General features: G+C 45.2%; 2 protein-coding genes and 1 long non-coding RNA gene across 8 annotated transcripts in view; 1 reads left to right on the top strand and 2 right to left on the bottom strand.

Annotated features, from left to right (window-relative positions):
• Nucleotides 1-685: 685 nt before the first annotated feature.
• TCTA (T cell leukemia translocation altered) lies at nt 686-4121 on the bottom strand. Its single transcript, XM_083726431.1, has 3 exons — nt 3759-4121; nt 1684-1738; nt 686-1550 (listed from the first exon to the last, which is right to left on the bottom strand). The coding sequence occupies exons 1-3, from the start codon at nt 4021-4023 to the stop codon at nt 1508-1510; spliced, it is 363 nt and encodes a 120-aa protein (XP_083582557.1). The 5' UTR covers nt 4024-4121; the 3' UTR covers nt 686-1507.
• Nucleotides 4122-4174: 53 nt separating this feature from the next.
• The window catches only part of UBA7 (ubiquitin like modifier activating enzyme 7), a 50169-nt gene continuing 31242 nt past the window's right edge, over nt 4175-23101 (top strand). The window contains exons 1-11 of one of the 6 annotated variants that reach the window (XM_083726363.1): nt 4175-4251; nt 5294-5507; nt 6680-6742; nt 8669-8837; nt 14401-14535; nt 15812-15918; nt 17247-17337; nt 17927-18071; nt 18445-18542; nt 19373-19523; nt 19717-19874. In XM_083726363.1, the coding sequence (XP_083582489.1) occupies nt 6687-6742; nt 8669-8837; nt 14401-14535; nt 15812-15918; nt 17247-17337; nt 17927-18071; nt 18445-18542; nt 19373-19523; nt 19717-19874 (1110 nt within the window). In that variant the 5' untranslated portion in view covers nt 4175-4251; nt 5294-5507; nt 6680-6686. Of the gene's footprint in view, nt 4252-4369; nt 5508-6679; nt 6743-8668; nt 8838-14400; nt 14536-15811; nt 15919-17246; nt 17338-17926; nt 18072-18444; nt 18543-19372; nt 19524-19716; nt 19875-23101 lie in introns of those variants that run through there. The other 5 variants (XM_083726364.1, XM_083726366.1, XM_083726365.1 and 2 more) reach the window with 5 other exon arrangements.
• LOC310838769 lies at nt 15859-22390 on the bottom strand. Its single transcript, XR_014561157.1, has 3 exons — nt 22310-22390; nt 20231-20372; nt 15859-15979 (listed from the first exon to the last, which is right to left on the bottom strand). It is a non-coding gene; the product is annotated as an uncharacterized lncRNA (long non-coding RNA).

The following is a 23101-nucleotide window of genomic DNA, read 5'->3' as shown; positions in this document are numbered from 1 at the left end:
GGGGAAGACAGATGTACTTGCTACTTCTCAAAAAAGAGAAATCATGCCCTGATGTGGGCTTCTTCTTCCAAATAATGTTTACACCAATTAATACTTAGCCCAATGCCTGCTCTTCTTACTATTTTTCTGGAGGGGGCATATTTAATAGTGTTTCAGCTTGAGCAAACCCCTTTGTTTTCTTACTGCCATCTAGCCTAGAAGATTCAGAACTACATTTGAAGGAACCATTTTTTACTTTGGATGCTGAAGACACTAATATTGAGAGCTGCTATGATCTGCTCCACATAAATAGAGATAAAATACTTTTTGTGCAGCAGCTATTTTGGGGAAATAGTATGTATTTATATGCATCTCAAGGAAATTTTCAAACAGTACAAAAAACAACTTAGGAGGGATGTTCCTTTTGCATTGTTTTAAAACCTTGAGTGAAGACATTTTCATCCAACTGAAAAAGCATGTCAAAACAAAAAGATCTTCAGTTGTTTATGGAAAGTACAGATAGCAGGCACCTATCATAATTGAGCAGGAATGCTGTTCAACAGTTTTGCTCCGAGTTACTTCAGAGCAAACTCTAATATTTTGGAACTTTAAAGTATTTTGGTTTAAAGTAAATACAAAAAACCCCTAATCTTCTGCATATGTACACAAGTACTCAACAGCTATTGCAATAAGAGTCAAGACTATATTCAATTTTTCCATCACTCTTTTATAACCCATACATTAAACCCATACATTACACACAACCGGGGAATAAGAGGGCAGTGGATGGTAAAATAGAGGGATGCTCAATATCACATCAGCAGCTCCAGCATTACATAGCTACAGAACAACCACAATCACCTGACTCTTCCAGGGATTGAGCACCAAGTAGTATGATTTTGGAGCAGAACTATTTTAGAACTAGTGAGCTCTAAGATTGGCACAGACTGCAAAATCTGACCGGGGCAAGGAACCAGCAAGGGTTTGAATCTGTCAGACTAAGCAAGTCTCTGTAGCTTTCCAACACAAGATTGGGGATACTTAGCAAAGAGCAATTTAAGCTCAGCTGGAGAAATAATTTCTTCATCAGCCCTGGCGTCTGCTTCTCTTACGAGTTGAGGACAGTTCAAGGCAAGGGAAATCCAAGCACCACTGCAGAAAGAAACAAGTTCCAGGCCAGCAATGGGTTTGATATTTACATTGAAGAGAGGCAGGCTCAAGGTCAGTCTGCAAAATAACTTGTGGCAGAAGAAGAAGAAATGGAGACAGCTTAATGAAGGGGGGAAACTGCAGCTTCCCAACCTGAGTAGAGCAATCCTGAGACTCAGTGCTTGGTTAAATGGATGGACAGGAAGAGTTTTCACAGCACCAGCGTTGACCAGCAGCTCAGGCCACAGGATGAGAGAAAGGGCGACTATAGCTGCTGTCTCCTCAGCACTGAAAGAGCGAGGCCTCTGGGCAGGCAGGCGGGCGTCAGCGTCCTCTATGCTCCTAGAGCAGCAGGACCTTGGCTTAGTAACCTCTGCCATCACTCCCGATGCGTTTTCATACTCTCATTACTTGAACTCTCCCTGAATGAAAACAAAACAGACCGAAACTTTAAATTATGAGTTAACAGGGATTACACAGCCTGTATTCCTCCAGCATCAGATCCCCATGAGCACCGATTCCATCATCTGGAAGGCAATGGAGAAATCAACTCACCACATTGAGAAGTGTGATGATCCATCTGGCGTCCCTCCATTCTGCCCTCCCGGACCTGGGAAGGAGAAGAGAATATTGTTAGTCAGCTAGACTTCTCACCTGGCAGTCCTTTGACTCCAAGTAGATCAGCTGGTGATCAGTGGCGGCTGCAAATCCCGCTTCCTTTGCAAACACAATTCAAAATCAAAGTTAATGCTGCTGATGTAAGCAATACTGAGTCAGGTGAAGCAATGGGGTGGCCTGCTCTAAGACCCCTTCCTATATTCCTAGACACATGAGAGGATATATAGTTTAATCCCGACAATTAACTGATCATTAGTTTGAAAAGTTTTGACCAAAAATATTAACAAGAAAAGTATGTAATGGATGAAAATAAAAATTAATGCCAGTCAGTTATTCCAAAACTCTTCCCAAATTAACATGATCTCAGTTTTTGACAAGAGAAAGGTTGGATAGTAAAGGTCATTTTTAATATGATTTTTTTTTAGTCCAGTTCACACAAACCCTATTAAATTAAAGCAAATAGATTTAAGGTGAATGTCCCATTGAAGGCAGTAGAACTAAATTGGCTTAAATCCAGGCACTGGTTAAACCAGTTAGTGGATTGCAGTCATAAGCTTCTGTGACATTTGTCTTCGACACATGACTCTTAACTTGGGTGCGAGGAGCAAAACAGATGTTGAAAGAGGTGGAAAACATAATACACAATATTTGCAACATACTGCAAATATTGCAAACATACGTTGCAAATATGGTGTAGTAAGTTTTCGACCTCTTGCTCAAGACATATGCCTAAAAATGAGGGTGCAATATAGCTACTGTTACTTGTTTGGGAGCCACTTTACACTGCAGGTTCCAAAGACAAATCGCAGCAGAATACAAATCACACACTATTATCTTACACAAGAAAAATGGTTAAGCAGCTCTTTGTGTCATGATTATGCATCCCAGCAGTTGAGGAGGAGGACAGAAGAAATACTCTTATTCAAACACCCAGCAGTCTCAGTCATGTATTACAAAAGGAAGGAGAATCTTTCTGGAGGTGTATTTAGGGAATCTGCTTGTTGGGCTTTTTATGGGGCAGGCTTCTTCTTTTGTGCATGGGGGGCAGCTCCCCCCCCCAGCTGTGCCCATGGGGTCCCTGATGTCAGCAGAGAGAAACCCAGCTAAACAATTGCATCTGGGTGCCATGCACATAGCAAAGTACCTTTCAAAACATGCTCCCTATCTACTATCTCACCAGGGTCAGTTTAGGACCTGGATGGTATCCAATTACTGTACAATTCTGGAGTCAGTCAACAGCAGGATAGGGAGAATTGGTATTCAGTGTGGCACTAGGAACAGTGCCCAGAACGGCTGCTGTTGTGGCCCAACATGACAGGACAAAAAGGGCCATCTAACAGACTTGGACGGCAGTGGCGTAGCGTGGGTTGTCAGCACCCGGGGCAAGGCAAGTAATTTGCACCCCCTAACCTGTGGATTTGCGCCCCCTAACCCCCAGATGTTTCGCCCGGTGCAGCCGGCCCCCCCTGCACCCCCACGCCACTTCACTGTTGGACGGTAACAGAATTGGCCAGCAACTTGTTTTAGAAAGGACCACTTCGAAGAGAGGATGGGCCCTTAATCCAGATGGAGCCTCCACCGAGTAGAAGAGTTGCTGTTGCAACAGAGCTTGGCAGCCATCTCCAAAGCCCATCCTTTCTTTCTTTTCTTTTTTTAGTCTTAAAAGTGGTCTGCCTCCAAGTCCAGTTGCCACGGCTCAGCAAATATGCGCCTGCATCACAACCGGGGCAGCCACTGTTCGTCAATAAGGGTTGCATTTGGTTTGGGGACTCGGAAACTGACCCTTAGCAACCTGCAAGGTCGAGGCTTCGAGGGACCCAAGAGAGCCAGGAGAAGAAGCGCGAGGCGTAGCCACGGGGTAGGAAGCGAAAGCGGAGCAGCAACCCAGAGGCAGCTACCCCGGGGTGGGGATTACGCCGAAGCCAGAGGAAGAGCTGGGTGGGTCACGCGAGGTAAACAAAGAAGGCGGCGGCAGCTGCTACTGCAGCGCCCGCCTCGGAAGGGAGCCCTACCTTGCCGGTAGTAGAGGCCCGTGACGGTGTTGCCGTAGACCCGCCAGGCCACCTGGATGCCGAGCAAGCTCACCAGCAGCCAGAGCAGGAGCAGCTGGAAGAGGGCGGCGCGCAAGTCCTGGGCCTCCCAGTCCGACATGAACTCCTGCCAAAGCCAAGTGAAAGCCCGCAGCGCCTTCGTCGGCACCTCCCACTCCGCCGGCCCAGAAGCAGTAGCAGCCGCCGCCGCAGCAGCCACCGCCTCCTCCGCCGTGGCCGCCGCCATCCCACTCGCAAAGGCGGCGGGAGAGGGAGAGGCTCTGCGCCACAAGCCCCGGAGAAACTGTCAGCGGCGCCGCGCGTGCGCCCCAGGGAAAGATCCAGGCCCCGCCCCGCGAGGCTCTCTTCCCGCCTCCAGTTCTTCCTTTCTCCCACCCCGACTGCACCGCTTTTTCCACAGGGCGCGTTTACTCGGGTGCGAGTCCCCGTTATGCTCAATGGGACTTTCTTCCTGGTGCGGATCTGGTTAGGATCTCACCCTTATAACCCGATCCTGTCCTATTTTGCCCGCGTGTAACTTCATTCCCCCCCCCCCCAAGGTTCAGGTGAAATGGGCGCAGGGCTGAGTTGCACAACTTTCCCGATATATTGTTATTTACTTTTGCTTGCTTGCGGCATTTGCAAGGCATCACCTTCCAGGCCCGGTGTGATCTAGCTCGCGAAGGAGAAGAAGGCGGGCCGCGACGTGGGAAGGCAGGTGCTGTATAATCTTAGGAAACTGCTCGAAAGAAGGAACCACACTACCGTGAAGCAACACCCCCGCCGTTCTGTGAGAACCTTTTGCAACTTTTCCTGAAATGGCTTCGCTATTTTTCGTAGCCAGGGATGACAACCTGCATAAAATATTGTGGGGCGGCCCAAGATAAACCCCGCTCCGCATAATCGATCCCATGACGCAGCGCGCTCACACTATTTGAATTGGAATGCCCATCAATTTTGGTGGGGCGCGGCCCCCTCAAATATTTTATTGTAGGGGCCAAAGCCCCCACGGCCCTAAGGAGTTGGCTCCTATGTTCGTCGCTGTTTTTGGAGATCTGCTGCCAGTCAGTGTAGAGAGCCGCACTGAACTATGTGGACCTACATATGGTGGGAGCGCGCCCGGTTCATGAACCAGGAGGTCAGCCTCCCGCCGCCCCAGTAACTGGAAATCAAGCAGATCTGGATAACCAGTTTAATGAAAGTACAAAGCCGCTACCGGGAGACCCTCCCGCAGCCAGACTACTGCGTCTGCGTCTGGTTTTGACTCTCTTTTCTCCCTGCCCGCCCCTTGATTCAAGAGCTGCAGAAATCTACTCATACTGCTTCGGTTTCAGAGTAGGACTAGGAAGGAAATAAAACAATAATGAACGTGGGCAATGACCATTCTAAATACAGCACTGTCTGCCTTCAATTCCTGCTCCGAGTTGCTGCAAAGAAACTGAGCCACCGCTGCGCCATCCCCTGGCTGCGGGGAAAAGACCTTGTTTCTAACTTTCACTTTCGTTTGTCTCGGTTAGGGAGGGAGAAGCCAGACTTTGATGGGTTGGAGAGGATCTTCAGTGGGCTTGTCCTAACCCTTGAGGCGCTTGTGTCTTTGCGTTAGAGACCCAAGTTCAGGTGAGGCTTTGATTTCCCCTTGGAAAAGAACATTAATTTTCTTTCGGGGCGGTGCTGCAAGTGAACAATATCGCATTTTATCCTTACAAGCAATAACACCACGTGGAATAGAAGGTAAGCTGTTGAGATTCCTGCATCACAGGGGGTTGGACTAGATGACCCTTGGGATCCCTTCCAACTCTACAGTTCTATGAATCAATGAAAAGAAAACAAGGACACATGTCAGTGTGGAAAGCCAGTACTGAGATGTCTATGTTATGCAGGTAAGTATAATTGCACTTCTGTATTTAACCAGGAAGATCATATTTCTCTCCATGGTATGGGAAAGGAGTAGGTTGTCATCTGAAACATAAGAAATGATGATCCCCCTGGTAGCATGGAAATGTTCTACAGGTTCTTCACTTTTCATAAGGCAAAGTTTATGAGTTATCTTCTTGGTGATTACAGTATTCCATATGTTTTCATTCCATGGTTGAAGGTATAAACCATGAAGATTCTCCTACTTTTGAGCTATAGACAATCTAGTGGCTACCATGGGCGTAGCCAGGATTTTGAATTAATCAAGTTAATGAGCATTTATTTTAAGGTGAAAAAGAAATATGAATTCTGTGGCGTTCTGCTGCATTGCCTCTTGTGGGCACTGAGGGATTGCAGATCTGGAAGAACCCAGAAAAAGCAACCTTTCTCATGCTTTGCATTGCTTGGTGCTTACACACTAGGATGCCTCCCTTCTCTGTTTGGTTTCTTGGGGCCAACTTCGTGTTACCTGGTCAGGTTTGGGCTAAGCTAAGATGTGGCAGCGGCAGACAGAAAGGTGGGTTTCACACATCAATTCTGCGGCTACGTTCAGGCTGCTGTGGTTATTTAATTATTTTTTTATTAAATTTGTATACCTCCCTTCATCCGAGGATGTCAAGGCGATTCACAGCATAAAAGATGAGTCCCATTTACCTTGATATTATTCCTTTTGAGTAGACATGCATAACATTGCATTGTCCATTGCACACACATACTGTACGCCCACTCACACACATGAGGGCAATGTTTTAGTTCCACTGTATGCCTCTGAGTGCCATTGGTTGGGAATTGCAGGTGGGAGAGTATTGTTGTGTTTGGGTCCTGCTTGCAGGCTACCCACGAAAATCTGTTTGGCTAGTTTGAGAACAGGATGCTGGAATAGATGGGCCAATGGCTTGCAATTCCCAACAACTAGTATTCAGAGGCACGATGCTTCTGGCTGTGGAAACAGAAAGGAATTTACTCAGCTTTTTCTTTCTGATGTTCAGGAGCAGAATGAGTGCCTCAAAGAGCCTTCCTGAGATCGACGAGGACCTGTACTCTCGCCAATTGTAAGTCTTGCGACACATTACATAAAAGCATTCTAGCAGAGCTGAAAAGGGATATCGACCAGGATCACCTCCACACCTCTACTGTTTTTTTTGAGAAGGGATTCCACAGCATACTGGGAACTTAGGTTTGTCCAATTAAAGTGGATTAAAACACCCATGCCCAAGAAATCCACTGTAACAACAATCAGACTTTTTGCAGTTAGGAACGTGATGGGGAAATACACTAAAAAGTGTGGAATAATGATTGACTGATGGGACGGCGCAAAATACACTACAGTCGTATCAATACAACCAAATCAAGATGAATGCTCATTCACATATAACCTCCCCAGAAAAAATCAGAACTAATTATAAGCAAAGAGCAGATGTTGTATAACCTGCATGCCATCCTTGTGCATGGAGATTGGGATGCATGCTCAATAAACAGATTGTCTGGAGGGGGCCTGGGTGGCTGAAAATGATCACAGTGAAAATGACTGGGGCAAGATGTTACAGAGTGAGCAGTGATATGAATGTATTTTGTTGGGGGGAATGGCAGACTAAGCTGAACTAAGGTATGTGTGATGGGGGCCACATATCCTACTTGGCAGAGAAGAGTCCTCTGGTTGATTGTGTTGCTGTTTGAAGAGCCGTCCAGGCTAATGGTAAAGACCTGAAGTTACCTCATCAGTTAGTACCTGGTTAGCAGACCAAGCAAGCACACAAGTCACCATGGTCTAGTTAAATTAACTTGTTTATAGCTAAATTACAACGATTATCTCTAATTCTGCTGCCAGTGCCCCAGGTTTTTTTAATTAGAATAGATGACAACAAACAAAAGTCTGAATTAAAATCAATTAAACATCAGCATGAAAGTGTGCAAGTTAGAACAACCCCTTCCAGTAGTGGATACAGTCAATGTCATCCCAGTCCATCACCAGACTAACATGGAAGATTCTCAGTCTTCAAGATCAGGGTCCCTCGGGTCCAGGCATGAAGTCCCAGAGCAATCGTTTCCCAAGAACAGTCAGCCCATGAGCCAAACACATCTTTGCATTTCTGAGGGAGGATAGCTTTGTTTCAGACTGAAAGGATTAAATCAAGCAGTGTCAAATGGCAAAAATATATATTGTATGCTTCCTTACTTCTTAATACCCACTGGTGGTGATGTGTTAGTCATTCAGCCACTGCTGTATTCCATACATTCCAATACCATAAGTCCAGGTCCAAACCCTCCACTGTCTTCCAGCTTTGTACAATGGCTAACTGCACTGCAGTACCCGGGAACAGTAGCAAATCTTTGGATGCATGTGTAAATTGTAATTTTCAAACATGTTCAAAAGGAACAATGAGAAATCCACCTGCTCATTCAAAATGATTGACATTTTCTGCATTGCTGCAGACCAAAAATGAACCACTGTTGGACATTGCCACCACATATGCATGTGTGTGCCCTTACTCCTGTAATGCCTCCAGCAGTTCTCGGATGTTCCCAGAATCATATGGGAAGGCTGTACTGGGACTCTGAACCATAGGTGTGTTTATAGTTTTAAGAGTGTTTTCCAGAACATGCCCCCTTCTAGTATTCCATTGTTTATTGGTGAATAGGGCAGCTGGAAGATGCTTTTTAAAGAATCTGGGGCTGGAGCAGCAAGATTCTGCTGCTACTCACATCATGCAACCCCCAATTATTTCTAAAATTTAATATGCACATATAAATTAGCATGTGTACATTTTATGCAAATCTGTGTCCTCTTTTTTGGTGACCCATTTCCTCTTTGGGGGCAATGTGTTAGTGACTACCATAGCTGAGATGGGGGCAGGTACAAGTGGCTGGCAAGGAGAAAGTAGAGGTGGAGTTTAAGGGAAGCTGGTGAGAGAATGCTACTGTCCAGGGCTTCATAACTCACCATATTTCAAACACAGAGCTGTGCTTTCCTCCCCTAGCTATGTTCTGGGCTATGAGGCCATGCAGAAGATGGTGGGAGCAGCTGTGCTGGTCTCTGGAATGAAGGGCCTGGGGGTGGAGATTGCCAAGAACGTCATCCTTGCAGGAGTGAAATCTGTCACTGTCCATGACCAGAGTGAGACTCAGTGGAGTGACCTTTCTTCACAGGTATGCAGCCCAGGGTGAAATCCTATATCTGCTCAATGGTGTTCTGAGTTTACATGTGTAGGATTGAACATATTAGAGGCTTTGCCTAGCAAACAAGGACACGTGGCACAAAGTCCTCTTCCCTCGTTGGCACTGTTAACATACCCTATGGCTTTTTTCTATCATTGTTGCATTCCTCTGGGCCATCCCTCCCACTTCCTTAATATATATTTGCAGCAGTGCCTCTCTGAGGCAACATCCTATACATGCCAAGTCAGAAGCAAGCTCCCCATCTTCCTGCGTAAGTGTATAGGATTGCAACACTAATTTCCAAATTAGGACCTAGTAAAAGGAGCCCAAGATTCTATACCAAGGTTGTTATATATATATATATATATATTTGCTTTCGTAGATTTTCACGGGTACAGGAATGCAGGTTTTGGTGTCCTCGGGTGTCTTCCCGTGTAAAAGTTGGGGTGTCTAGGCGACGTTTCGACGAGGTCTCACTCGTCATCTTCAGGCTGGTGCTTTCGGCTTCTTGTTACTGGAACAGAGCGGGATCTCAATGTTTGAGTTCCTATAAATACTGTAGAGGGGGTGTGGTGTCTAGCCTCCAATGTTCTGGGCAGAGAGGAAGTTCCCAGGCTAGTGTGCCTTTTCTTCTTTTGTTCCTTAATTACTTGAGAGATACCTTGAGTGATTTCTTGAGTGATATCCTGAGTACCACTTAGGTGGGTCATTAGGTGTGGATTAGTTGCTAAAGTCTTTGTGTCTTGACCTCTTGAACTTTGTGAAGAGTTTTCCTGAGAAGATGGCTGTATTGCACTTAGTTGTGCTTTGGCTTGGCTTCGTGTATAGGGGCGAGCTGTGGTTTTGTGGCTTGTGTCAGCCAGATCTGTGTAGGGATTGCAGGGGGGTGCAGCATCCGGAGGTGCCACCATGGATTGGCTACTGGATGGTGTCAGTAATTCATCTGTGGAGAGGGTCTGGGTTTGGGTCTGGTGTGGTTGATTGGTGTTGGCGTTCTGTGTGCCTCTGGATCTGGTGTCAGTTTTTGTGGGGAGGGCTAATTTCCAGATGTCTGGCAAGCGGGATGTGTCGTCACGCTTGTTCATGTTGTGAGGGTGTTTCTCTATCTCGATGGCTTCCATGATTATTCTCTTGTGGTGATGTTCCGTGTTAAAGAGCAATTTGGAATCTGCAAAATTAATTTCGTGTCCTGTTTCTTTCATGTGTTGGAAAAGAGAGGAAGTTTTTTCTTCTTTTTTGACGGCATTCTTGTGTTCTGCGATACGTGCATTTATTCGTCTGTTTGTTTGTCCAATGTACGTGGCTGGGCAGACTTTGCAGGGTATTTCATAGATCCCTTGGTTTTCCAACTGGATTTTATCCTTGGGGTTTCTGAGGATATTGGCTATTTTTTGGTTGGTGCAAAAGGCTGTTTTGATATTGTGTTTATGGAGGATTTTGCTAATTTTATCTGTAGTGCCCTTGATATAAGGAAGGAGGGCCATGCCATTGTTTTCTTCTGTGTCTTGGTTTTTGGGGGGTGTTTCCTTTTGGATTAGTTTCGTAATCCTGTTTTGCTGGTATCCATTGGCAATTAACACATTTGAGAGATTCTGTAACTCAGTTGTCAAGTGGTCTTTGTCAGCCAGGCGTTTGGTTCTGGAGATGAGAGTCTTGGCTACGGAGTTTATTTGTGCAGGGTGGTGGTGTGATTGTGCATGTAAGTAGCGGTTGGTGTGTGTTTTTTTCTGGTAGATAGTGTGTCCTAGGGAGCCATCAGGTTTTTTGTAGATTAGGACGTCAAGGAAGGGAAGTTGGTTGTTGGCTTCTATTTCCATAGTGAATTGTATTTTGGGGTGTAAGTTGTTGAGATGTGTGAGGAAGCTATCCAGTTTTTCCTTCCCGTGTGGCCAAATTACAAAGGTGTCGTCAACATATCTGAGCCAAAGTTTGGGTTTGTGTTCTGACTTGTCTAAAGCATTGGTTTCAAAGTGTTCCATGTACAGGTTTGCGATGACCGGTGAGAGGGGTGATCCCATAGGTGCTCCTTCTATCTGTTTGTATCTTTGTCCATTGTGGATGAAGTACGTGTTGGTTAGGCAGTGGTTGGTCAGGTCCAAGATGTATTCGGGGGGATTGTATTTGTTTTGAATAGCTGTCAAGGCTTCATTAATGGGCACTTGTGTGAAGAGAGATACAACATCGAAGCTCACAAGTAGGTCATTAGGATGTAGGTTTTGCTTCTTTATTGTTTCTATGAACTGGAAGGAGTTTGGTACGTGTGAAGAGATGGATTCTGCATAGGGCTGAAGTTGCTTGGCGAGAAATTTAGCGAGATTTTGTAGAGGTGAGCCTATGGAGCTGACTATTGGTCTGAGTGGTGTTCCTTCTTTGTGTATCTTGGGGAGGCCGTAGAGTTTGGGGCATCTGGATGATTTTTCTCTGGGGATGATTCTTAGCTGGATTTCTTCACTGATAGGAGAGGCTTTTATTTTGGATTTGGTGGTTTTTTCCAGATAGGTGGTGGGATCTGTTTTTATAGGTTTGTAAAATGTCTCTCAAATGTGTTAATTGCCAATGGATACCAGCAAAACAGGATTACGAAACTAATCCAAAAGGAAACACCCCCCAAAAACCAAGACACAGAAGAAAACAATGGCATGGCCCTCCTTCCTTATATCAAGGGCACTACAGATAAAATTAGCAAAATCCTCCATAAACACAATATCAAAACAGCCTTTTGCACCAACCAAAAAATAGCCAATATCCTCAGAAACCCCAAGGATAAAATCCAGTTGGAAAACCAAGGGATCTATGAAATACCCTGCAAAGTCTGCCCAGCCACGTACATTGGACAAACAAACAGACGAATAAATGCACGTATCGCAGAACACAAGAATGCCGTCAAAAAAGAAGAAAAAACTTCCTCTCTTTTCCAACACATGAAAGAAACAGGACACGAAATTAATTTTGCAGATTCCAAATTGCTCTTTAACACGGAACATCACCACAAGAGAATAATCATGGAAGCCATCGAGATAGAGAAACACCCTCACAACATGAACAAGCGTGACGACACATCCCGCTTGCCAGACATCTGGAAATTAGCCCTCCCCACAAAAACTGACACCAGATCCAGAGGCACACAGAACGCCAACACCAATCAACCACACCAGACCCAAACCCAGACCCTCTCCACAGATGAATTACTGACACCATCCAGTAGCCAATCCATGGTGGCACCTCCGGATGCTGCACCCCCCTGCAATCCCTACACAGATCTGGCTGACACAAGCCACAAAACCACAGCTCGCCCCTATACACGAAGCCAAGCCAAAGCACAACTAAGTGCAATACAGCCATCTTCTCAGGAAAACTCTTCACAAAGTTCAAGAGGTCAAGACACAAAGACTTTAGCAACTAATCCACACCTAATGACCCACCTAAGTGGTACTCAGGATATCACTCAAGAAATCACTCAAGGTATCTCTCAAGTAATTAAGGAACAAAAGAAGAAAAGGCACACTAGCCTGGGAACTTCCTCTCTGCCCAGAACATTGGAGGCTAGACACCACACCCCCTCTACAGTATTTATAGGAACTCAAACATTGAGATCCCGCTCTGTTCCAGTAACAAGAAGCCGAAAGCACCAGCCTGAAGATGACGAGTGAGACCTCGTCGAAACGTCGCCTAGACACCCCAACTTTTACACGGGAAGACACCCGAGGACACCAAAACCTGCATATATATATATATATATATATATATATATATATATATATATAGTGTCAAGGTATGAAAATATAGATTGCATACATTTTCCATTATTTGATAAGTTTTTGTGTATGACGTGTTTGCTAACAAGTCTTTCCAGAGCTCACACTGGGTATCTGTGGTGACCTTGTTGTTGACACTAGATTTTGTGCCAAGCTATTCACATGTATTTGTCAATCCTATATTGTTTTCATATAATTTTATTCTGAAACCCAGAACCCTGTGAGAACTCTAGGCAGAGCATACTATTAGTCCAAATAAATTAATCAATATCCTGTCGTGACAAAGGCTAAAATCTATCACTTATACAGCAAATTTTGCTTCATTTGCCCTATATGTCCCAACACTCTATATTAAATCATAAGTCACCTGAACTCTTGACTGATCCCAGTCTATAGCCCACTGTAATAATAACTACAATTAGATGCCCCCCCCAAAAAAAACAATTATTGGTAGTTTCTTGGCTTCCAGCATAATCTAGTCATGAGATTCAAACAAGGTTGCATAATTTGGGAAGTCTGGTGAGTCAGTTGCTACTATTATTAAAAGCAGTCAGAACTGGAAATGCTGCTACATTAGGCTATGAATTTCACAACAGCTTGTTTTGAAATTAATTTTATGTTAATTATGTTTGCAATGTTGGTTTAACAACATACCTATATCCCAAGCTAAAAGTATTGAAATATTGAGCCCGAACATACTGGAATTAATGATCTGAATAAATAGGCACATTTTTGCATAATTCATTGAAGATATGGGAAAAGCTAGCAGCAATGCAAGGTGCTGAAGTCCTGCCCCTTGGCCACTGGAATCCCTGACAAGTTTCTCTCAGGACTCCTGAGATTTCACTAAGCATTGCTCTCACAGTTTTAAGCTTATGCTTGCAACAACAATTAGGACAAGATGCTTGCTTTTTTTAAATAACAAAATCGTCAATAAAAGCTGATATTCTCACAATGCTCTTTTCTGCACCCTGTTTTCTGGTGCAATCACATAATGAATTGCAACCCGCCCTATGCTGATGAAGAAATAGGCACACTCCCTTTTTAAAGCATATATCTGATGATGGATGGAGTCTGTGAATGGAGCTGGAAGCCAAATTCTGAGTCTGCTCTAAGCCAATGTAGTACTGTGGGCCTAACTGTGTGTGACATTGATAATGCGATTTGTGGTGGCGTTTTTTAACAACAACAACACACAATGTGTGGGGAGGGGCATTTTTTTCATAGATCACAGAATATGGAGAGAGGAGGTTTAAGCCTTCTCTCCAGTCATAATCTCTCTGAAACCACCCTCCCTGCTTGTGTCAATTACCATTAGAGGGGAAAGCTCCCATTGATACTAAAGAGTGACTCCCCCCCCCCACGTGTACTTAAACCTGCCTTCCCTGCATGCTGCCATTTTTGAAACAATCTCCCACCTGTGCTCAGAATTGAATATTTTTTAAACATGCAACATGATTGCTAATGGCATTGCCAATATCCTATGTAGCTGGGTCCTGGTTTTGGTGGTAGAGCAGTGGGTAAAAGAGTAAAATCCAGTGCTTTTTTCCCTAAAAGAATATATTTAGGGGTACTCTCATTTTGACTCAAGAAAATAACCGTTTTATTGTTCAAATTGGGGGAAAATAAATACAGTAAATGGACAAAAGTACAAAGATTCACAAAATGTTTAGGGGTATGCGTACCCCTGCATCCCTCCGTAAAAAAAAAGAACTGGTGTAATCCATTGCCATCCACTCAGCTCCACAATGCAACCCTCCCCCACCATCCTCACTCTTAGCATTGCTGTGTCTCTGCAGTTCTATCTGTCGGAGAACGATGTGGGGCAAAACCGAGCTCTGGTCTCCCAGTGCCGCCTTGCAGAACTGAACGCACATGTCCCTGTGCATGCCTATACCAATGGGCTGTCTGAGAGCTTCTTGTCTACTTTCCAGGTAAGTACAGAGCTGTGTGTCTCATGTCATGGGAGTGACTCTAGGGATGATAAAAAAATTAAACTCTAGTTACATTCACACTATCCATTTAAAGTGCATTTTCCCCACCTCTAAAGCACATGACTTCCCCCAAAGACTCCTGGGAACTGTAGTTGGTGAAGGGTGTTTGAGGGGAAGCCACAGTTCCCAGGATTCTTTGGGGGGGAGCCATGGGGTGCTGTGAATGTGACCACTGTTTCCGGTGCTTCAGCAGGCTCTGACCTACATTAGTGGGAGAGCTGTTGCTCTTAACCCAATGAAAGCAACAAGCCTGTTGCCCATGGCCAGCTGTTTCTCATAGTGGTAATTTATGGCCTAGTGATCATCAAGTGCCACTAACTGTTTTGTTCTGAGGCTGCACCTGAAGCTCAAAGTGGGGATCAGCTCTCATGTCTGTGGTTGGTTGGGATAACTGCAGTGTGTTGGGTGGTGTACAACTGCCTGTCATTCGATGGTGCAGGTGATGATCCAGCGAGTGAGGGATCAGGAACAAGCAGGGACAGAAGCACTACTGCTTGTTTCACAGCAGGGTTATCTCATGGGGCCAATTATCTACATAAGCAGTGGTGCTCAGAAATAACCAACCAAAATGTCATAAACTGAGCAAGCTTTCGAGACCACCAGAGATCTTCATCAGATTGGTTGTTGAAGCAAAACAGATGGGAGAGATGGGGTGGGGGGAAAGCTGGCTCAGTACTGATGTTGAGAAATTCTGCTTGGAGACAAGGAAGCCTAGCAACAGGTGGTGATTGGCTAAGTTCTCCCTTATAAGCAGTATGACACAGCAGTTTGTTGTTGGAGTGTTGAGTTTGGAATAGGAGTATGAATCTTGTCTGTGTATATATAGTAACTTGTAAAAAGCTGTGCTTTATTCTGCTATATATAATAAAACGAAACAAAAATCAAGTTACTAGTCAGCAAGTTCTGTTCCTTTTTGTCATCCTGGAATTCACTGATTTGGCAGCTGGTAGCAAGAGTTATAGTTAAGATCCATCAATAATTGAAGCCATAATATCTGCACTGATGAAAAATCACTTTTATTGTATAGTCTCGGAAGAGGCATGACTATGGAAGTTGTTGCAAAGGGCCCATACTCCAGGATTTACCACTACGTGACCTGCTGTCATTGATGGGGAACAGAGAATCTGCTCAGAAAGTGCACTCTGTTGTGCTGTTTCTTAACCCCTTATGTTATGCAGATCACTATTCTGATACTATTCTGCACCAAACTTTACAGGTTGTGGTCCTGAGTAACTCACCCTTGGAGGAGCAGCTGCGAATCAGTGATTTCTGCCACACCAAGAACATTTGCTTTGTCCTAGTTGACACCAAGGGCCTGGCTGGGTAGGTGTTGGGGGCTTCTGTCCTTGTCCCAAAACTGGGATGTTGGAGTGGTGCAGTGATTCTGGGTGGAATAAGAGGTGGACTAAGAATTCGTATAAGCTGCTAGCATGCTGGTTGGGCACTGCAGGGTAGGGATGGGGGAGAGATTTGATTCAATTTGCATTTAAGGGTGAACTCAATTGAGTTCATTTTTTCTGAAACAAGATATAAACCCAAGCACCGCCATCCTTCAAAATTGGCATGTCTTTGAATTTTGCCATGAAGTTTTCCAGCCAAGCACTGAGTATAAAAATGCATATACCGGTGGTGACCATTATAGGCACATCCAATTAACGTGTGATCACCTACACATGGGTCCTTTTGGACCCAGAAGAAGGCAGAACGGGGGGCAGGGGGGAGCTTATATGTACTCCCCCCAACACGGATAGGGGCCTGGAATTGAACCTGCGCACAAAATGGTCATCAACTGTCCTAGGGTAAATTGTGCATATGTTAGCTTAAATGACAAAAGGCATTATATTATAAGAAATTGTTTCGTAAAAAAGTGTGCATTGTTGCACACTGCCTCAATCCCCAAGCGCTGTGTGATTCCAGGGGTTCCCGTGCTTACCCAGGGTTCAGTTTTCTTGGAAAGCCACATCCGCAAATAAGCTGCACCTTTAAAATTTAAGGCTTCTTTGTGGGTGCGGCCTGCCTCCTGGTACTACTGCGCTAAACCCAAGCCAGTGTTGACGCTTGGCTCTGAGCGCGCTGCACACCCACCTCAATACGGTTAATACATCCTGTCTATGATGGAGGGACTCACAGCATTAGCAGCCCAATATAGTCTTGCTTCTCCCATAACTATAGCCTTACATTCCAACAGAAATCAAGCCTGACTCTCACTCCGTTTCTAGTCCAGCTCATTCTCCCCTGGCTTTTGCCTGGCTAGTTCAACAATGGAATCCTCCACTAGATTTTAACCCTTTGCTGGATCTAGGACCCCAGGCATTAGAAGGGACTCAGGCACCATGCAGACTAACCCCCCTCCAAACTCTCAACTGTATATTAGAATTTGCACTAATATTCCAATTAATTTTTGTGGGGGCTTTCAAAAAAATATTTGCAAACGGAGGTGAAAATGTGGAGAACTGAACTTAAAACTGGAAAATGGATAGAAAGTGAAATTGACGCCTTCATCCTTCCGTAATGGAGGATGAAGGTTCTCTGAGCAGGTAGACCCCATGGGTGGAAGTGAAGGGGCTTTCTCAGGGTGGAGCAGTGGCTGAGTGTAGGGAGGAAAACGAAGTAGAAGTCTGACTTCTTGAGCTTTGGTCTTTTGGCTCCAGGCAACTTTTCTGTGATTTTGGAGAAGACTTCATAGTGCACAATCCTTCAGAGGCTGAACCTGTCTCTGCTGCCATTCACCACATCACCCAGGTAATGTCTCTTCACCCAGATAACATCTGTCTCCTGCACTTTATTGCCCTGCTTGTGTCACCCTTTCTGAGCTCATGTCCTTCACACCCTGGATTGAACATGCCTCCTTCCAAAGGAGCCCCCAAGATGTTTTTCCGAGCTTGGATAATAATAATAACAATTATTATTTATACCCCACCCATCTGGCTGGGTTTCCCCAGCCACTCTGGGCGGCTCTCAACAGAATATTAAAAAAACTATAAAACATCAAACATTAAAAACTTCCCTAAACAGATGGAGTAACCATCTAATCAGATGCAGGCAATCCTTTGATCTCTCAACCAGAGTCTCCTGTTTTCATTGCTGTGTTGTTTTATTGTGATTGTTTTATTGCATATTTTAATTATGGACAATTATATTTTAATGTGTTAATGGGATTGATTTATTGCATATTTTAATTATGAGTATTTAAATTTTAATGTAACTGTTTTTTTCTACTTTGTAAACTGCCTAGCAGCTTGCTTTAGTATTAAGTGATGTATTTAACCGTAGTAGTAGCAATAATAATAATAATAATAATAATAATAATAATAATATACTCTTCCCCCAGAGTAACCCTGGCATAGTGACTGTGGCGTGTGACAATGAGGAGAGACAAGGCCACCACTTTGAGGATGGTGACTGGGTGAAATTCTCCAGGGTTGAGGGGATGACAGAACTCAACACCTCCGAGCCCTGCCTCATCCGTCTGAAAGGTAATAGGCCCTCTCTTTCTTCCTTCTCCTCATGTCTCTGGGTACAGTGCCTGCCTGCACACAGAAAGTGTCCAGAGGAGAATAGGGGGACAGATGTGGATCAGGAAGATGGACAGGCAAAGATTATGAGGGTGGAGTTTGACAGAAGGCTGGGGTGGCACTGCGTTGTGGGGAAAGAAGCATCATGTCTCTCCTATTAGGAACCTTGTGGGACTTCACTAGTGAGTATTAAAGCACCTGATAGGATAAGAAACCTCCAGAAGAAATGCAGGTGTCTACCTTGCAGAGAATGGGTTATATCGTTTTATTTGACTTCAGTCCCATTAAACGACTAAGAGAACAGACCTAATGTTTGTGATCTGTGTCTGTTTAGGAACCTGCAGCTTGGAAGTTGGAGATACGTCTTCTTTTTCTCCATACAAATGTGGTGGGGTCATCACCCAAGTCAAGATACCTCAAAAACACTCCTATGTATGTTCTCGTCTCTGGTGGTGGTGAAAAAATGTGGTTATTCTTTTCCAGCTAGTTCATAGGGGGCCAAGATGGGCAGAGCCTTTGGTGACCTTATTGGCAGGGCTGAGCATTTTAGCCAGAGGACTCAAACAGGACTACTTCACCAGGGAAGAGACGTCAAAACTGCTGTTCTAGAGCCTGGGTGCAGAACGCCAGTCCAAGCAGCTAGGGAGAGGATCAAGCTCCATGCTCTGCATGTCTAGGATCCCAGGTCCAGTACACAACATCTGCAGATACAGCTGGGAAAGGCTCCTGTTTGAAACCCTGGAGAGCCACTGCCAGTCAGTACAGACAGTATTGAGCTAGATGGGCCAGTGGTCTGACATGGTTGGTATAGCTCCTATGTTCAGCTATGGTGAGGAGAGGCATTTCTTGAAGTGTGCCGCCTTAGAGCAGGAGTGGGGAAATGCAACCCAAGGGTCACATTACCTCCTGGGCAACATTCTGAGGCCCCCATGTCAGTGGTGGGTGGGTTGAGACTCAAAAAGTGGGTATGAAAATGGATTGTGTGACTTTTTCTTTGTACAGTAGGGTACACACAGGCCACACAAAGGTCTCCACACTCAAGGAGGATGCAGAGCAGGGCACATGAAGAGCATAGCCTGAGGAGAGGATGGGGAGGTGACTTGGAGAAGAGGCCTAGCCTGAGAGAATCCTGAGGGAAGGACAGTGATGTCTAAGGAGCTATATTCAGCTCCTGGGCCTGAGTTTCTCCACCTGCTACCTTAAAGAGAAGGATGTGCATTAGGTAGTTCTACTCCTGTCCACTAATCTCTCTGTATTCCCAGGAATCCCTGCGTACCTCCAGGGCTAATCCTAAAATCAGGATCCCAGATAAAGGGAAACTACCTCGCTGTCGCTCCCTCCATGCGGCCTTCTGGGCACTGCATGTCTTCCAGAGAGAGATGAAGCGGCTGCCTAGGCCCAGGAATCAGGCAAGTCTCCCCAGTTGCCTTTGTTCTTCTTAGCAATCCCAACCGGCCTTCTAGGCTTCTTCACGTTTCCAACCCTGAGCAGGATATTGTCTCCTTCTGCAGAGAACGTCGTTACTTTTCCTGCAAGTAGCTCATTGTAAGCTTCCTCAGATAGACTCTTTTCCCAGCCTCACCCATCTTTACTCCTCAACAGGCAGATGCAGACAAGATGGTGAAACTGGCACAGACCGTCTCTGTGAGCAAGGAGGAGGAACTGCAAGAGGACTTGGTGCGGACATTTTCCTACGGATGTTCTGGTGACCTGAGCCCTATCAATGCCTTCATTGGAGGCCTGGCTGCCCAAGAGGTGCTGAAGGTGAGGGGCAAACTCCTGTGAGGAGGGAAGGCAGCTTTTTGAGCTGTTTGGAAGACACTTTCCATGAGGCATCTGCGTCTCAAGTGTGGAACAAGGGTTCGAATCCTTACTCAGCCATGAAGCTCACTGAGTGACCTTTGGACAGCCACTGCCTCTCAGTGTAATCTATCTCACAAGTTGTGACACAGTTGTGGGGATAAAATGGGGGAAAGTGTGTATGCCACCTTGAGCACCTTGAAGGAAAGGCGGGATATAAATGTTAATGTTAATAATAATAATAATAATGTGGTAGCTAAGAGAATGAGGGAGGCCCCAGTCTGAGGCTGTGTTCACACTTCCATATAGTATACACTCACTGTGTTTCCGGTGCCTGGTTTTTAATCTGCTTCCACACCAACTTCACACTTGCTGGCGCTCTTTAGTCATTCCTAATCCATCTCTAGCCAGGGTGTGAACACCTTTGCATAGGGTAAAGACATCCCTGCCCATCCACGCCCTCTGGTGTGTACAAACAGAAATGAATTTTCACACAATGAAGCTGTGATGGCATGAGCAGCCAAGGGGCGGGGGAGGTATGAAATGCTCCTGAGGGGAAAAACCAAGAACTTCATTGCAGTCTAAGGCGTTTTTGTGAACACACTTTTGAGTCTCACCTATGCAATGAACTCATTTGGTGGCCTTAGGCAAATCACTACCACCCAGCCTATTTTCCAATATGCGCAAACTTCTGCAGTAATAATACTGATTTACCTCACAGGGTTGTTGTAAGAATTTCCATTAGATAACACATGTGAAATTCTTTGAATGCATCACTGCACAAATGTTAATGATTATTATTTTCCTGTTATTTATTTAATATATCTACACACACACACCCCACTTCATAAAAGAATCCTTTTCAGAAGTTTACATAAAGTGTTCATAAGGAAATACCAATAAAACTACCAATAAAAGGAAGATTTTAATATGTGTGTGTGTGTGTGTGTGTGTGTGTGTGTGTGTGTGTAAAGGTAAAGGGACCCCTGACCACTAGGTCCAGTCGTGGCCGACTCTGGGGTTGCAGCGCTCATCTCGCTTTAGTGGCCGAGGGAGCCAGCATTTGTCCACAGACAGCTTCCGGGTCATGTGGCCAGCATGACTAAGCCGCTTCTGGCGAACCAGAGCAGCTCATGGAAACACCGTTTACCTTCCCACTGGAGCAGTATCTATTTATCTACTTGCACTTTGACGTGATTTGAACTGCTAGGTTGGCAGGAGCAGGGACTGAGCAATGGGAGCTCACCCCGTCACCGGGATTTGAGCCGCTGGCCTTCTGATCGGCAAGCCCTAGGCTCTGTGGTTTAACCCACAGCGCCCCCCACGTCCCATATATATATATATAGAGAGAGAGAGAGGTGTGTGTTACGTTTAAGTAAGAAGCAAGGAGCATCCCGAAGCTACCCAAAGGACAGGCTTCCCATCAGGTATGAGTGAAGCACCTGAACATTTCCTGATTGAGCCCAGAAGTGGCAGGTGCTTGAGTTTCATGCTCAGAAAGGCACTTGCCCTGTCCCCTGTGACCCATTTGCTTCTGTGTCACTGCTGAGTTCAGGTTGCTGCCTGCCCTCTTTTGTAAACCAATCTAGCTGGTTTTCTTCTGGATTTGCCAGTTTAAGATTATCAACTCACAGGCCCAGCTAGGCAGTTTTAAATGAGTGCAGGTATGAGGCAGCTGACATGCAGTTTTGCAACAGCTACTACTTTGGATGGATCATCTTATACAAAGGAAAGAAAACTGTTTCGTTTCAGTGTTAACTTGGGAATCATCAGACGGGGCACACCTCTCCCTTTATAGGTTACTAGAAGTGCCAGGTGGTGACTGTCCAAATGCCTTATGCTCAGGGCTGATTCCATGTTTCAGTGGATTCTCTGCAAAGTGTCTCCTGGTGGGCCCACTCCTCTCTCAGAGGGCCCTGGGGGGCTCATTGGATTGCAGTGACAGCTCTCTAAGCCAGCAGTGGGCAGCTGTGCCTGGTCTACTTTTTGCTTCCCCACAATGCTCCAGAGCAATGCCAGGTCAGAGGAAATTATGGGGAATTAGGGGAAAAGGAAAAGTTGGCGAGATCCAATCTGCATGGGAACCTACCTACACCATTACCTACTTGTCTTTCATCTCTCATGCATAGGTAGTTTTTGCTCTAACTTCGGTTTAGGGGGTAAATCAGAGAAAGGATATGCAGTGGATTATAATTCAGAGACCTTATTTTTGTGAATGTAGTGTTTTGCTGCTGCTGCTGCTGCTGCTGCTGCTGCTGTGTGTGTGTGTGTGTGTGTGTGTGTGTGTGTGTGTTTTACAGTATCCACCAAATGCCATCTTAAGCTTGGAGGATTTTTGAAGGTTAGGTTTCTATCAGCTAGTTCCCTTATCTCTGTTCAGTCAGCTGTCGGTGACTGACCTGGAAAGAGATCTTGGGGTCTTGGTGAAACTGATGAAGATGCCGACCTAGTGAGCGGCAACTGCTGTGAAGAAAGTGAATTCCATCTTGGGAACAGTTAGGAAAGAGAATTTGAAAATAAAACTGCCCATATCCTGATGTCATCACTTGGAATGCCATGTATAGTTTCTGGCCACCTCATCTCTAAAATTATATTGGAGAGCTGGCAGAGGTGTAGCAAAAAAGGCAATCAAAATGTTCATTGGGCTATGAAGAATGGCTAAGATGCTTGGGGCTTTTTAGTTTAGGAATAAGTAGGGGCATGATAGAAGTATACAGTGGTACCTCGGGTTACATACGCTTCAGGTTACATACACTTCAGGTTACAGGCTCCACTAACCCAGAAACATTACCTCAGGTTAAGAACTTTGCTTCAGGATGAGAACAGAAATCGTGCTCCGGCGGCATGGCAGCAGCAAGAGGCCCCATTAGCTAAAGTGGTGCTTCAGGTTAAGAACAGTTTCAGGTTAAGAATGGACCTCCAGTATTTAACCTGAGGTACCACTGTAAAAATTATGTTTGGTGTGAGGAAAGCGGATAGAAACCTCGAGATTTAGGCTGCAATCCTTACACAATCACCAGGGAGTCAGTCCCATTGACCATGATGGGACTTACTCCTGAGTAGATGTGCACGGTCAGTAGAGTAGATGGGTTGCACGGTCAGTGATTTTTGGCAGCCACAACTTCAATAACTACTTCATTACTGGCTCATTTCCATATCTGTGGCACCGAGCTTCCTCATCTTGGCACCTT

This window comes from Podarcis gaigeae, assembly GCF_964106915.1.
Source record: "Podarcis gaigeae genome assembly, chromosome: 2".
Classification (NCBI taxonomy): Eukaryota; Metazoa; Chordata; class Lepidosauria; order Squamata; family Lacertidae; genus Podarcis; species Podarcis gaigeae.
This window is presented reverse-complemented; position numbering and strand designations above follow the sequence as displayed.

What these genes read in the sequence shown, in the direction of transcription:
- TCTA (XM_083726431.1), bottom strand. Translation starts at nt 4,023, where the DNA reads ATGGCGGCGGCCACGGCGGAGGAGGCGGTGGCTGCTGCGGCGGCGGCT. An exon ending in GGGCCTCTACTACCGGCAAG is followed by an intron (nt 1,739 to 3,758) that starts GTAGGGCTCCCT and finishes TCTCCTTCCCAG; the next exon opens with GTCCGGGAGGGCAGAATGGA. An exon ending in TCATCACACTTCTCAATGTG is followed by an intron (nt 1,551 to 1,683) that starts GTGAGTTGATTT and finishes GTTTTCATTCAG; the next exon opens with GGAGAGTTCAAGTAATGAGA.